General features: G+C 56.5%; 1 protein-coding gene across 4 annotated transcripts in view; it reads left to right on the top strand.

Annotated features, from left to right (window-relative positions):
• The window catches only part of PARVB (parvin beta), a 77717-nt gene that overhangs the window by 31788 nt on the left and 30087 nt on the right, over positions 1-15842 (top strand). The window contains exons 1-4 of one of the 4 annotated variants that reach the window (XM_007502784.3): positions 4427-4507; positions 9320-9409; positions 10626-10696; positions 15316-15418. In XM_007502784.3, the coding sequence (XP_007502846.1) occupies position 4507; positions 9320-9409; positions 10626-10696; positions 15316-15418 (265 nt within the window). In that variant the 5' untranslated portion in view covers positions 4427-4506. Of the gene's footprint in view, positions 1-4426; positions 4508-6700; positions 6887-8292; positions 8871-9319; positions 9410-10625; positions 10697-15315; positions 15419-15842 lie in introns of those variants that run through there. The other 3 variants (XM_056797499.1, XM_056797498.1, XM_001362354.4) reach the window with 3 other exon arrangements.

Genomic DNA, 15842 nt, shown 5'->3' on the forward strand with positions numbered 1-15842 from the left:
GCTAGGAAGTGTATGAAGCCATTCTCTTTTTTAAAAAAAGACTTTATTGATTACATGTAATAATATTTTCCCACACAAGTTTTCTAAAGTTTTAAGATTCAAATTATGTCCCTCCCTTCCTTCCCTACCCCTTCTGGGTAAGCAATTTGATCTGGCTTAGACATATATTCTTATGCAAAACCCACTTCCATATTGTTCATTGTTGTAAGAGAATGTTCATATAAAATCAAAACCCCCAAATAAACTTTAGTGAAAAATCGCCTGCTTTGATCTGCTTCTGACTTCAACACTTCTTTCTCTGGAGGTGGACGGCATTCTTTCTCAGAGGTCCCTCCAAATTATCCTGTTGCTATTAGTGACAAAGTCTTTCACAATTGATCTTTCCACAATATTGCAGTTACTGGATACAACATTCTCCTGGTTCCAATCTGCATCGGTTCATGTAACTCTTCCCAGTTCATATAGAAATCAAGCAGTTCATCATTCCTTATAGCACAATAGTTTTCCATCACCATAAAACACAATTTGTTCAGCCTTTCCCCATCGATGGACCTTCCTTCCATTTCCAATCCTTTGCCACCACAAAAAGAGTAGCTATCAAGCCATTCTCCAATTGATAAATGGGCAAGGGACATGAATAGGCAATTTTCAGATAAAGAAATCAAAAAGCTATCAATAAGCACATGAAAAAGTGTTCTAAATTTCTTTTAATCAGAGAAATGCAAATCAAAACAACTCTGAGGTAACACCTCACACCTAGCAGATTGGCTAACATGACAGCAAAGGAAAGTAATGAATGCGGGAGGGGTTGTGGCAAAGTCGGACATTAATGCATTGCTGGTGGAGTTGTGAATTGATCCAACCATTCTGGAGGGCAATTTGGAACTATGCCCAAAGGGCGATAAAAGACTGTCTGCCCTTTGATCCAGCCATAGCACTGCTGGGCTTGTACCCCAAAGAGATAATAAGGAAAAAGACCTGTACAAGAATATTCATAGCTGCGCTCTTTGTGGTGGCCAAAAATGGAAAATGAGGGGATGCCCTTCAATTGGGGAATGGCTGAATACATTGTGGTATCTGTTGGTGATGGAATACTATTGTGCTCAAAGGAATGATGAACTGGGTTGACCTCCAGGAACTGATGCAGAGTAAAAGGAGCAGAACCAGGAGAACATTGTACACAGAGACTGAAACACTGTGGCATAATTGAATGTAATAGGCATCTCTACTAGCAGCAATTTGGAGGGATCTATGAGAAAGAACACTATCCACATCCAGAGGAAGAACTGTGGAAGCAGAAACTCAGAAGAAAAACAACTGCTTGATCACAAGAGTCGATATTGCAAATATCAATAATATGGAAATAGGTCTTGATCAACAACACACATAAAACCCAGTGGAATTGCACCTCGGCTACAGGGGGTGGGTGGGAAAAGGGGAGGGAAAGAACATGAATCTTGTAACCATGGAAAAATATTCTAAATTAATTAATTAAATAAAAAATTTCAAATTAAAAAAAGCAGCTATCAATATTTTTGTACAAGTAGATCCTTTCCCTTTTGCTTTGATCTCTGTGTTACAAACCTCATAGTGGTATTACAGGATCACCCTTTGATCCCAGTTTTATAGCCCTTTGGGTATAGTTCCAAACTGCCCTCCAGAAGGTCAGCCCCTTTTCAATAACCCCCAGTGGCTCCCCATCACTTCTAGGAGCAAGTGCAGAATGTTTTGTCATTCAGAGCCCTTCATAATCTGGCCAGCTCCTTTTCCAGTCTTCTTATACCTCATTCCTCAACATATTCTCTTTGATCCAGTGACTACAGCCTCTTGGCTGGCCTGTCTCTTATCTCTGGGCACTTTCTCTGGCCATTCCTCATGCCTGGAATTCTCCCCCTCTGACCTTTGACTTCTCTGGCTTCCTTTAAATCCCACCTTCTACAGGAAGCCTTCCTCATCCTGTCTTCTTTCTAGCACCTTCCCTTTGCAAACAATGATTTCCTATTTATGCTCTCCACAGCTTGCTTTGTATATATTTGTTTGCGTGTGGTCTTCCCCTTATTTTGACTCAGTTTGTATCCCTGGAACTTAGCATGGTGCCTGGTCATGCTATGTATGTTTGTTGATTGATTTATAGGTCTGGGGGGGGGGGAGGATTATAAACTTCTCAGGGAGGGTAGAGCCATTCTCCCATAATTCTTTTTGTCATTTGATGGCCTTAAACTGAGTCTTCTTGAGTGACAGGGAATGAAGTTATGTGTGTGGTAAGGTCATGGGGGAGAAGCAGCAAACTTCATCAGTCAGTGGGCAGACCCAGTGCTGCTCTTTTCTCTCTGTGTTGTCTGGCCACCTCCACTTGGCTTCCCTGCACCCCCCCGCCCCTCTTGCCATCTGCCATCCTCTCCCCCCAAAGTCCTGTAATCTGGACAAACTCCAGGAATCAGTGAATGGAGCCCTGGATTGGGGAGGATTTGGCTCCAATCTCACTTGGGCTCCTTATTTCCCCTGCCCCAGCTTTGTTTCTGTTCTGTAACCTCCCAGAACCCTAGAGGCAGCTAGGTGGTGAAGGAAGAGCAAGGTTCAAATCCTAGATCAAATATTTGCTGGCCATGTGACCTTGGACAAGGGATGTCACTGCTGCCTGCCTCAGTTTCCTCATGTGTAAAAGGAGATAATAATAAACACCCATCTCAAAGGGTTGTTGTTCGGATGAATGAGGCCTCCGCAAATCTCTTGCCTGAGAAAACATGACATTCATCCCTGCTCTCAGAACAGAGTCAGAGGTCCTTGGTTCAAATCCTCCCTCTCTAGGTTACTGCCTCTTGGGGAAGTCCCTTCCCCTCTAAACTTCAGAAGCCTAAATGAGCTGTTAGATGAGATGACCTCTGAGGTTCCTCCCAGATCTGGATTCCTGTGAGGGCCTCAGTTTCCCCATCTGTTAAAATGAAGGCATTGGATAAAATTATTTCTCAGTTTTTTTTCCATTTTAAAATCTTATGACTGGACCCCTAGAAATCATACTCAGATGTTCCTGGGAAAATTATTTCACTCAGTTTGGGAAATGGTCCCCTGAGCCCTAGGTGGGCCTGTTTGGTGAGTGAATGAATGAATGTGGACTTTCTCTAGGCCTCCTCAAACACAACCTATCTAGCCATCTGGCTATCTGCTTGGCCACCTGAGGCCCCTTCTTCATCCTCTGCTGCTGTAGGCACAGCACTCAAATCAATACTACCATTGCTTCCAGAAAAAGTGTACCCCTCAATTACCAAATGGCTCTGTTCATGCTCCCTGTGACTTCTGGAGAGCTTTCCTTATCTCTCCCCTTCTCTTCCTCTCTCTCACCTCCTTTCTCACCTTCTCTCTGTCACATCCTTTCTCTCCTCTCACCTTTCCTTCTCTCTTGCATTCTTCCTCTCCTCTCTCACCTTTCTTTCTTTCTCTCTTACATCCTTTTTCTCCTCTCCTCTCCTTTCTCTCCTTCTCTTTCACCGCCTTTCTCTCTTCTCACATCCTTTCTCTCCTCTCTTACCTCCTTTCCTTCTCTCTCACCCCCTTTCTTTCCTTCTCTCTCTCACTGCCTCCTCCTGCCCCCATTTCCTCCTTCTCTCTCCCTTTCTTCTCTTCTTTCCTTTGTTCATCCATTCACTATAAAAGTCTAGGACTAGCTATTCTACGTACCCCACAGACAATCAGTTAAGGTCGTGAATCATCTTTCTGGGGGAGCAACCTGTCTGTAAAGCCATCAGCCTGTACCCTGAACTCTCTCTTTAAACCTCCTCTGTCTACACTTTCTTTGGGGTTTTCTCTCTGTAAATGTTTGCTTTCTGAAGTCATGGAAACAGAGTGATGAGTGTTGAGTGGAGAAGAGTTTTGGAAGGTCCGAAATGAGGAAGTCTGGCACAGAGCAGCTGTGGGAGGGCGATTATTATTAGGTTCCTTTCACGTGGGGCTCAGGATGTCCCATTTATTTGGTGTCCCACAAGCTCCCGCTTATCTCTACCTGGAAACTAGTTTTCTGTCCTGCTATGTGGAGAGCAAAGGCTTCTTGTAGGCCCCCAGAGCTGTGTTGGCTTTGCCCGGGCCCAGCGTTTCTGAAGACGAGCCAAAGGAGTGGATCCACCCTTCCTTCCTCATTTCTCTCCGGGTTATGGGTTTCCTTCTTTTAGGGGTGAGCAGGGAGAGGAGGATGTGTGTGGCCGGTGGGGTAGTTGATGGTAGCCAAGATAAGGGTGTCATGTTGCGGTGGTTGGTCCTATATCATGAAACAGCAGCCTTGCCCTCCCTTGGAGGGGGTCAGGCCTTTGGTGGCCTTCCTTCCTCAAGGATTCCCAAAGAGAAGGCTTTTCAAAAACTGCAAGTCACGGGGGAGGCTCTGCTCCTCCCGTCTGTGTGGCTACTGGGCGCCCCCCGCCCCTCTGGGCATCACTGCGTCCGGAGCCTGACAGAGCCTCCTCTCTCCTCCTTGGCCCAGCAGCGGGTCGCCCGGGTCCACCAGCCTCCCTCAGCACCAGTGAGTTCTTTGGATTGTTCTTCCATTTGTCTCTTAGTGCTCAGAGCTAAAACCCTGGCGCTGCTTTGGTGGGTTCTCTGCCAGCATAAAGCATTTAGGGCATCTGTAGGCTCAGGCTGGCTTCAGAAGGGGCCTTGGGGCCTAGACCTTGAGTTAGAAGAAACCCCAGAAGCCACCTGCTGTTCTGTCCAGAATTTCATGGATAGGGAAACTGAGGCACAGAGCACTGATGTGATCTGGGAGCCTAGCTCTGGGGGTGGAAAGAACCCTTCTTTTTAAGATGGGGAAACTGAGGCCCAGAGAAAGGAAGAGCTTTGCCCAAGGTTACCCAGATAGGTAATGGTAGAGCTGGATTGAAACTTGGGTCTTCTGACACCCAGTCAGAACCATGAGGATAGTGGAGGTCATCGGCCCAGGCCCCGGGAGAACAAAGGCCTCCTTTTACAGAAAAGGAAACCGAGTCCCAGGGAAGTGAAGGGATCTGCCAGGGACACCTCCTCCTGGAATTAGAGTGACTCTAGAAGCCCGTATGTCGAGTAAATGGACGAGTAAAGCATTTACTAAACTCTTACTGGGTACAAAGCCAGGTGCCAGGCGCTGAGGGTACAAAGAGAAGGTGGCCCAGCTCTGAAGGGGGCAAAGTATGGAAAGTGCTTTGCAGACCTTCCTTTTGAGACAGCACGGCATTTGTTCCCTCTCTCCTAAGAGTCAGAAGCCCTGGGTTCGATTCTCACTTCTGACTCTCAGAAGCTGAGGGACTCTGGCCAAGCCCCTTAACCCCCTCAGTGCTTCAGTTTCTTCCTCTATAAAATGGGGGCCTGGACCGTTTGGCCTGGGGCCCCCTCCGCGCCCTGGCAGGCTGGTCCTGTGGCGTTTTTGCCCAGTGGGCAAGCAGTGACCGCCATTTTAATCTTGGGGATTCTCTGTGTGGGCCCGGGAGCCAGAAGATTTCAGAAAACCCCCCATGAGGGAAGAAGGAGTCCTGAGTGCAGACTGTGACGGGGACCGAGAGGTCCCCTCTGGAAGCCCCCCAGTCCACCAAAGCTCAGCAAGATGGCGGAGCATCTCCTGGGCTGCCTTCCCTGGGGGAGAAAGAGGACATCCATTTGTCCCCTGCTGTATACATCATCTACACCATGCTGGGGAGGGAGAAGTTTCGATATGACCAGGCTCATGTTCTCAGGGAGCTCAGAGGTCAGAAGCACATTTATTAAGCACCTTCTGCATGCTGAGCTCTGCTTGGGGAGCCAGGGGGAGCAAAAACTTGGTCCCGCTGCTCGTGGAGGAGGATGGAACAGAACCATAAGCGTCAATACCCATTAACAAGCATTTATTAGGCACCTACTATATGCCAGTCACCGTACTCCTTTGGGGAGAGACTAAGAAAGGCAAAACCAGGGTCTGCTCTCAAGGAAGGTTTGGGGGGGATTAAAGTGAAGTTAGTGGCAGGTAAGGCCCCCCAAATGATCGAGGCTGGTAAACGTGGACCCGGAAGAGGCCTCGTCTAGTCCACCTCTCATGGGAGGTCCTGGATTCCAATGTGACCTCAGACACTTCCAGCTGTGTGACCCTGGGCAAGTCACTTGACCCCCACGGCCTAACCCTGACCACCACTCTACAGTATTGATTCTGAGATGGAGGGTGAGAAAGTGAGGCCCGGCCACTGAAGCGACTTGGCCGAGGTCAACCCAGATTTTCAGGTTTTCTGACCGAATGATCAGAATGGAGGAGGTGGAGCCCCGCTGTCGGATTTGTTTCTCTGCCCTCAGACAGCAGAGATCAAGCAGTGTGAGGCACCTGAGAGTTAAGCCTGGCCGGGAAGATTGCCACTGAGCTGCTTTCAGCACCCCTCCCTCCCCTCCCTCCTCCCTCTCTCCCCTTTCTCCTCTCCTCTCTCTTTCCTCCCTCTTTCCCCTCCCTCTCCTCCTCTCTCTCTCTCCTCCCTCCCCTCCCTCCACTTCCCTCTCTCCCCTTCCCTCTCTCTCTCTCCTCCCTCCCCTCCCTTCTCTCCCCTCCCTCCCTTCCCTCCCTCTCTCCCCTCCCTTCTCTCCCCTCCTTCCCCTCCTTTCTCTCTCCTCCCTCCCCTCCCTCCCCTCCCCAGTCATCGAGGGGCAAGGAAGGGGCGCAGGCACTGCATATGGCACGGTCCCGGGAAGCTCCGCTGCTGAGCTCCTGTGTTGCCAGGGTAACGGAGAGGGGCTGCCGGAGAGCCGCTGCAGGGGCAGGGGGGGGTCCCACTTCTGATGAGAGGAAGCCAGTGGGGGGGGCTGGGAGACCCCCCCACCTCCGGCTCCAGCATGAGGGGGGCTTGGGATCAGCGCAGGACCTCCTCAGCCCACTTTAGAGAGCAGAAAGCTGAGGCCCGGCGAGGAGCCACAGGTGAGACCCGGAAGGGTCCTTTGGAGTCCGTTGAGTGTCTCAGGCTTTTACACGGATATTTCACAGCCCAAGAAGCCCAGGGAGGGCCTGCTGGGCGGCAGGCCTGTCCTGGCTCTTTCCCCATCCCACTGCTTCGGACTGGAAGCTTTGGGTCCTGGCTTCAGCGCCAGGAGGGCCCTCGGGAGCCGGCCTGCCCAGCCCTCTCACCACGTTTGGGGAACCCGGGGCCTGTTCGCCCCCACAGCCGGGCAGCCTCAGAGGCAGGACTGCCATCCCGGGCCTCGGGCTCCCCTCAGCCGCCCTCGGTAGGGGCCCGGATTGTTCCACCGGTCACGCGGCACGGCTGGACTATCTCTATGGCTGCCTGTCCATCTGCCTCTCCATGTCCGTCTGTGTCTCTGTGTATCTCGCTGTCTGGGATCTGGCCGTCCGTCTGTCCGTATTTGGCCGGGCGGCCCCCCGGGTCCCTCTGGGCCGTCCTCTGGCCCGGCTGCCGCCAGGCTCCCACATGGAGTCCTTGGCAGAGGAGCGCCTCCAGGGGGCGCTGTGGTCCCGCCTCGAGCTTCTCCTGTGCCAGGAAGGCGGCGCTTCTGGCCCTGCTTGTGTGGCGGCTGCCTGGGGGTCTCCCTGCGGCGGCCCGATCCGAACCCTCTCCCGGGCCTGCGTCCTCGATGTCCGGGCCGCGGCTCGGCCCCGGCTGCTACCACAGGCAGCCGTGTCTGCCCTTTCTGTGGCCCGAAACCAGGGTGGGGAAGGCCTTTCAGGAACAGCGTTCGGAGCCCCCAGGCGGGAACCCCTGGGCACGTGGCTGCCCCTCCGGGCGTCCCGATGGGCCTCCGGTGGGCCGCGGGGCGGGGCTTGGCCAGGCCCCTCCCCTTCTGGGCCTCGGCTCCCCTCTCTGCAGAGACCAGGAAGGCCCCTCCCCCGCCAGACCTCTTGGCTCCGGCTGGGCGCCTCGAGGGCTCGCCCAAGGACGCGGGAGCCTTCCCTTTCTGGGGTTCGGGGTGACCGCGGAGGGCGGCCTCGCTCTCCTCCTCTTGGCCGCCTCCCTCCTATTCCGGGCCTCTTCCGCCTGCAGAAGCGAAGGGGAGGCGCTCGCGGGGCCCTTTCTGGCCCGCTTGTGCTGCCGCTGCTGGGTGCCTCCTCGTGCCTGTGGGCAGGGGGCCGCTTGGTTCTGATCCCGTGCTTCGTGGGTCCTGGGGAGGCCGGGCCGGGCCGGGCCGGGCGGGGAAGCGTCCGTGAAATCCCTTCAGTCCTGTGGCTTCCGCAGCGCCTCCGTCGGCGGGGCCCCAGGGACCTGGCCCTGCGCTTTGGGGGCGCTGCCCCGGAAGCCGGACTTGGGCTCCGTGACCCTCGAGACTACCTTCCGGGAGGCCCAAGTTCAAATCCAGCTCTCGACCCTGGGCGAGTCCCTTCTCTGTCCACCGCCAGCAAGTGCCCTTCGGTCTTGGGCTATGGCGGGTGCCGAGCTAGAGGCCGCGAAGGAGCCGAGGGCAGCCAGTGCTTAGCAGTCTGGGCAGAGTAAATACAAAGGGAAGGAGGACAGCAGCGCCCGGAGAGGCCTCGCACCGGCGGTGCTCGGGCTGAGGCAGAAACGAGGGAGGGCATCCTCAGCATGAGGGCCGACCAGTGCAAAGGGCCGGAGGCAGGAGATGGCCAGCGAAGAGGCCGGTCTGGCAGCGCCTCAGTGTGCGGGGTCCTCTCTGAGGGAGGCTCCACAGACCAGCTGGGATCACCCCCTGCTGGGGACTCCCACCCGCGCTTCCTGGATCGATAGACCACAAGAGCGAAAGCTCTGACCGTCTGCGCTGGGGCCACGTGATGAGGCCCTTCTGGCTTTTGGACAAGGCCTATGATCCGGCTACAAGGACAGGAAGCAGGCCCAGGGATGACCCGGAACAAGCACCTGCAGAGGCACAGGAGGGGGCTGAGGCTGCCCGGAGGGAGCACGGAGAGCCCCAGTCCGGCTCCCTCCTTCCCCAGGGTATGGTCCGGCTTCCCTCCGTGTAAGAGGCCACCCCCGGGGAGGGGCGGATGGATGGGGCCACACCAGGAGAGAAAACAAGATGGCGCTTTTTCTTCTTTGTAACGGGAAGGAGCTCTCTCTGGGGTAGGGCCGGAAGCCTGTCCTTTTCTCCCACCCGCTGACCACCGGCTGCTATTGAGGCTACTTCCATGTTTTGGAGGCGTGGGCTGTCCGGCGGCGCTGGGCCCCTGTGCGAGTGCTACTCTCCAGCCCTTTGCCAGGCTCCGGCCATCCCCTGGGGGAGTCCGGCCAGCCCTTCCTGGAGGACTGGCCGGAAGTGGGCTCAGGGGGTACACGAGGGGACGGCCCAGGGCTTGGGCGCCTCCGTCCGCTCCGTGTGTGGGCAGGGCCGTCGGCCGTGTCCCTTGTGCTCACGCCTCCTCTCTCTGGCCCTTCTCTCTCCACAGTGAGTGACCTCCAGGAAGAGGGCAAAAATGCCATCAACTCCCCGCTGACGCCGGCCACTGTGGACATCCACCCCGAGGACACCCTGCTTGGTACAGTCTCTCCTGCTTCCCCCATCCGGCCGGCATGTTGCTGGGCCTCCTGGGGTGGGGGGTGGAATGTGGGACAGACGGACTGGCCCAGGAGAGGCCCCAGCAGAGTGCTGGGGACGCCACCGGCCCTCGGGAAGCTCACAGACCCCGTAAGGGGCCTTAGAAAAAGCAAAGGGCTCTGGGGCAGGAGCCAGCGGAGCTTGGAGAAGGGGAGGAGTGGAGAAAGGACTGTTAGCGTTAGGAAGACGCGAGTTCAGGTCCCCCCTTACTCCTTGCCCCCCAGTAAGATGAGGGGGTTGGACCAGCCTCCGGGCCCCTCTGCCTCTCAGTCCACCATAGGAGTGACCGCACAGGCCTGCTGGTATAACTCCCCCATTTTTCAGATGGGGAAACTGAGGTCTGAAGAAGGTGACTCCCCCTCCTTCTTTGGGAGCCTTTGCTGAGACAGAAGGTTTGGGAAAAGGCCCCTTTTTAACCCCTCGCCTTCCATCTTGGAATCTGTAGCGTGGGCTGCTTCCAAGGTTCCGTGGGGGACGGGGAGCCAGCTTTGACCACCAGGGCCCAGGCCCAGGCCCCCTCGCGCCCCCAGGTGCCAGCCGGGGTGCTCCTCGGGGGCTGGGGGGTAGCCCAGTGTGTCCGGTGCCTCGTAGCTCCTCCAAAAAGGCTCTCTGACTGACTGACTGACCGCCAGGTACTGTAAACCTTAAAATTTCTTACTTATGAATGTTCCATTGTTTAGCAAAAGGTTTCTGTCCTAAAGTAGCCTTAGGTAGGGAGGAGAAGGACCCTCCCATGCCCAGGGGTTCACATTCCCATAGAGGTCTTACTATCAGTAGGAAGTTTTTTCCAGTATGAGATTTCCCAATGGGGAGATTTCCAACATTCATAAGTCTAAGAAATTTTAAGGTTTACAATACCGAACCCGAGGAAATGAGGCCGCAAATCCTCCGTACTTTGTCTGAGGTGGCCGGGCAGGCTTAGAGTCCTGGGCCCGAAGGGCTCCTCGCTGAGCCTCAGTTTACCCATCTGTAGTGAGGATGAGAACAGGAAGGACTATGAGAAGCCATGGAGACAGTACTGGCACGGGCTTCGCAGGCCTGGAGGCTGGGCTGATGAGTGACTCCCAGTGCTGGGTGCCATGAGTTACTTTGGGGGGGTCCTCTGGGCCTACACCCTGGGCACCTCTTCAGCCCGGCTCCCTTTTGTCCTTTGGCAGAGGAGAATGAGGAGCGGACGATGATTGATCCCACCTCTAGGGAGGACCCCAAGTTCAAAGAACTGAACAAGGTAGGCACAGTGTGCTGCTCGTGGGGGGTTTGGGGGGACCCTCACGGCCCATCACGGGGCTCCCGTGGGCCGGCAAACATCAGCCGCCGTACGGCTCCTCATCATTGTCATTACGGGGTGTTCGGTCTGAAGCGTCCTGGCCTTTGGCAATCAAGCTGGCCTTGGTCCTCCTGGGCCAACCCCCTCATTTTACAGATGGAGAAATCGAGGCCTGCAGAGGCCAAAAAGTGGCAGAAGTAGCTGGTGGTTGACCCGGGATTAGAACTCAGGTCCTGAGCCTTTGCCCTCAGCAGGTTCCATTGCCACTTGCCTCCTCCTGACACCCTTATTTTACAGATGGGGAAACTGGGGCTTGGAGGGGGGAGGTCAAGGGCTTTGACCCCAGATCCCCGGACTCCACATGCCAGTGTTCTTGCCCCACAACCCTGCCTTAGAGAACGACCTTTAAAAAGATGAGTGAGTGGGCAGCGGGCCTGGAGCAGCTCCTCACTCCCACCTTGTTGTGTATTGTTTATTTTTATTTATCAGCCGTCTGTGCCTGCCTGGCGGGGGTGGATCCCCACTTCCAGGTGTGTCGTCCCAGCTGAGGAGGACGAGTCCCTGATTTGTCCCCCAGAGCGGGCAGGCAGGACAGCGAGGGCGCAGAAGGCCCCTGATTTATCCCCCGGAGCGGGCAGGACAGCGAGGGTGCAGAAGGCCCCTGATTTGTCCCCCAGAGTGGGCAGGCAGGACAGCGAGGGCGCAGAAGGCCCCTGATTTGTCCCCCAGAGTGGGCAGGCAGGACAGCGAGGGCGCAGAAGGCCCCTGATTTGTCCCCCGGAGCGGGCAGGACAGCGAGGGCGCAGAAGGCCCCTGATTTGTCCCCCAGAGTGGGCAGGACAGCGAGGGTGCAGAAGGCCCCTGATTTGTCCCCCAGAGCCGGCAGGCAGGACAGCGAGGGCGCAGAAGGCCCCTGATGTGTCCCCCAGAGCCGGCAGGCAGGACAGCGAGGGCGCAGAAGGCCCCTGATGTGTCCCCCAAAGCTGGCAGGCAGGACAGCGAGGGCGCAGAAGGCCCCTGATTTGTCCCCCAGAGCCAGCAGGCAGGACAGCGAGGGCGCAGAAGGCCCCTGATGTGTCCCCCAAAGCTGGCAGGCAGGACAGCGAGGGTGCAGAAGGCCCCTGATTTGTCCCCCAGAGTGGGCAGGACAGCGAGGGCACAGAAGGCCCCTGATGTGTCCCCCAGAGCCGGCAGGCAGGACAGCGAGGGCGCAGAAGGCCCCTGATGTGTCCCCCAAAGCTGGCAGGCAGGACAGCGAGGGCGCAGAAGGCCCCTGATGTGTTCCCCAAAGCTGGCAGGCAGGACAGCGAGGGTGCAGAAGGCCCCTGATTTGTCCCCTGGAGTGGGCAGGCAGGACAGCGAGGGCGCAGAAGGCCCCTGATTTATCCCCTGGAGTGGGCAGGCAGGACAGCGAGGGCCCAGAAGGCCCCTGATTTGTCCCCCGGAGCGGGCAGGCAGGACAGCGAGGACGCAGAAGGCCCCTGATTTGTCCCCTGGAGTGGGCAGGACAGCGAGGGTGCAGAAGGCCCCTGATTTATCCCCTGGAATGGGCAGGCAGGACAGCGAGGGCGCAGAAGGCCCCTGATTTATCCCCCGGAGCGGGCAGGACAGCGAGGGTGCAGAAGGCCCCTGATTTGTCCCCTGGAGTGGGCAGGCAGGACAGCGAGGGCACAGAAGGCCCCTGATTTATCCCCTGGAGTGGGCAGGCAGGACAGCGAGGGTGCAGAAGGCCCCTGATTTGTCCCCTGGAGTGGGCAGGCAGGACAGCGAGGGCACAGAAGGCCCCTGATTTATCCCCTGGAGTGGGCAGGCAGGACAGCAAGGGCCCAGAAGGCCCCTGATTTGTCCCCCGGAGCGGGCAGGCAGGACAGCGAGGACGCAGAAGGCCCCTGATTTGTCCCCTGGAGTGGGCAGGACAGCGAGGGTGCAGAAGGCCCCTGATTTATCCCCTGGAATGGGCAGGCAGGACAGCGAGGGCGCAGAAGGCCCCTGATTTATCCCCCGGAGCGGGCAGGACAGCGAGGGTGCAGAAGGCCCCTGATTTGTCCCCTGGAGTGGGCAGGCAGGACAGCGAGGGCACAGAAGGCCCCTGATTTATCCCCTGGAGTGGGCAGGCAGGACAGCGAGGGCACAGAAGGCCCCTGATTTGTCGCCCGGAGCGGGCAGGCAGGACAGTGAGGGTGCAGAAGGCCCCTGATTTGTCCCCTGGAATGGGCAGGACAGCGAGGGTGCAGAAGGCCCCTGATTTGTCCCCTGGAGTGGGCAGGCAGGACAGCGAGGGCGCAGAAGGCCCCTGATTTATCCCCCGGAGCGGGCAGGACAGCGAGGGTGCAGAAGGCCCCTGATTTGTCCCCTGGAGTGGGCAGGACAGCGAGGGTGCAGAAGGCCCCTGATTTTGTAAAGATTAAAATTTATGGAATATGGGGAGACTGAGGCAGGTAGAAATTAGTTTCTCTCTGCAAGTATTATATTTTTTAGAGGTTTATTAAAGGTTAAAGATTAAGAATATACAAGTAAGAAACATGTGCCTAGGCCAGCGGCCTAGACAAAATAACCTCACATCATGGAAGAGACGCCTCTGCTCCAAAACGGCAGTCCAAAAAAAAACCAAGCCTCTTTCAAAAGCCTTTGAATCCTCTTAAATACCTTCTCGATCTCGGCCCAGGTGAGATTACAAGGCATTCTGGGGAAGTGGAGCAAAGGCTCATGGGGATTGTAGTCCTGTATTCGAGTCTATTTTTTACAATTTGTCCCCTGGAGCGGGCAGGACAGCGAGGGCGCAGAAGGCCTGTGGCCTGGGGGAGGCGTTCATTCCCGGCCTGCTTTTTGTCGTGCTCTTGTTAGAAGGGCTGGTTCTGGAACTGCAAAATGCAGTTAGCATAAAAAGGAGGAAGCTTGACTTTTCCATCCCCTCCGCTTCTGCTCTCCCTGGAGGGTGCGTTGGGGTTCGGGTCTCGTTTTGCTCCAAGTGCAGAGAAGGGACCCTTCTGGGGCTCTCGGGGGCGAGCGGATCGCATTCTTCCCAGCTTTTGATTTCAGCGGGGAAGATGCTGTCCCTTGTTAAAAGCTCATGGGCAGGATGAGCGGTGTGGCCGGGGCTCCATGCTGCAGGGGCTTCTCCTCCCAAATCGGGGCTCTCCATCCCGCAGTTCCTTCCTCTTCCTTCTCCCCGCCGCACAGCGGCCCTTGGGACAAGCAGCATTCCTGACAAAGGGCTGCTTCGCTGACTCTGGGTCCCGGGCACTTTGGAAAGGGCTGCGGAGCCGCCGCCTCGGTGGATGTGGCGGGGATGCTCCACGTGCGTCTGGAGGCCTCTCTGAGCTGGGGGACCCCGCTGTGACGGCGGAAGGACTCCCAGAAATGTGTCCTGTTTGGTTCGGGCAGCCCCAGAGCCATTTCTTCCGTTGGCTTGATATCAAAGACATGCCATTTTCCTAATGACACGTAGGAATTATCCGTGTGGTTTCCAAAGCGATCCACCCAGAGCGTCTCCTTCCCTCCCGTCAGAAGTGCGACGCGGTATGGATTCTCGTGCTGGGCGCTCCATGTGGCACCCACACCCCAAGACACTACGTGCACGGAGGGGGAGGGCGCGAGCCTGGCCTGCCTCTGTCCGGGGCGCCGCTTAGGCTGGCCAGACGCCGGTGAAGCCATGGTGGCCGGGACTCTGCTTTATCACCTAAAGATGGACGTGCGGGCACGGAGGTGTGTGGTGGTGTGGGGGCACCGAGGGCCGAGCCCCAGCTGAGCGGAGCTGGCCACTGGCTCCCCTCTAGTCTGATTTCATGTCGTTGGGGTACATAGCAATGTACTTTAGTCGGCTTTGTGAAAATAAATCTGCCGGCCGGGCAGCTCGGGGGATGGAGAGCCAGGCTTAAAGACAGCAGGGCCTGGGCTCCCCTCTGGCCTCGGACTCCCGCCCTTGCTGCTCTAGAATCTGCCGTAGTTCTGCGGCAGGAATTCTCGTGTCCCCTCTCCTCTCCTTTGTCCGTCCCATCCCGCCCAGCAGATCCCTGGACGCCAGGGCATCCGGCCGTGCTCTCCATGGCGGAGGAGGGTCCGGCCTCTGATGAGGCTGGAGCCTTAGGAAGGGCCAGCTTGGGAAAGGGTTTGAAGTGCCAAACTGGGGAGTTGACTCTGGATCCTCGATGAATAGGGAGCGGCTGCCCAAGTAGGAGATGAGGAGGGCAAGATTAGAGGGGGCCGCGGAGGGAGTACAGGGAGGGCCCAGAAGTGGCAAGATTGGGCAGCCGCTGGGCAGGAGCAGCCAGGAAGGAGGGAGACTGCTGCCCACATCGTGAGTCTGGGCGGTGGGAAGATGGCGGCGCCCTCTGCAAAATGGGGAGATGGGGCGCAGGGAAGGGTTTGGGGGAAAGAACGACATCCGTTTTGGCCACGCCAAGCCGGTGATCTCGGGCTGAAACTCGGGAGGGAGCGGGGCTGGGGACACACCTGGGAGTCATCCGCACAGATGATACTAGACCCATGGCATTGTGGGGCGCAGAGGGCGCCCGGGGCGTGGCGAGGTCTGGTGCAGGCCCAGGGCTGCCCTGCCCTTAACGCCTGCTTTGATTGTGCAGGTTTTAATCGACTGGATTAATGATGTGCTGGTGGAGGAGAGGATCATCGTAAAGAAGCTGGAGGAGGACCTGTATGACGGGCAGGTGCTGCAGAAGCTTTTGGGTGAGTGGCCAGAAAGGAAGGGGCCCGCATTTAGCCAGGAGGAAGGGGCAGGGGGCCAACTCAGGACCAGCACCCTGACTTGGTCTCTGTCCGTGGAGAGGATGAATGGAGCGTGTTCTGTGTGTGTGTGCGCGTGCGTGCGTGCGTGCGTGCGTGCGTGCGTGTGTGTTGGGTATCCCACTTGGGCCTTCAGGAGAGGGAGGAGCAAGGCAGAGTGATGCTCAGCCTCCCTCCTCTCCGCTCCCTCTGCCTTCAGATAGCTACATTCTCACCCAAAGAGAACTTGATTTACCCCCTTTTTCCAGATGGAAAAACGGAGGCATAGAAAAGCTGAGGCACCGTTTCTAGAAATTCCGAGAATGAAGACAACATAATAAAAGCACCAGAATGTTAAATCTAAGAACAGCAGCATGATAGTAACTCA

The sequence above is a fragment of the Monodelphis domestica genome, chromosome 5 (genome assembly GCF_027887165.1).
Source record: "Monodelphis domestica isolate mMonDom1 chromosome 5, mMonDom1.pri, whole genome shotgun sequence".
Lineage (NCBI taxonomy): Eukaryota > Metazoa > Chordata > Mammalia > Didelphimorphia > Didelphidae > Monodelphis > Monodelphis domestica.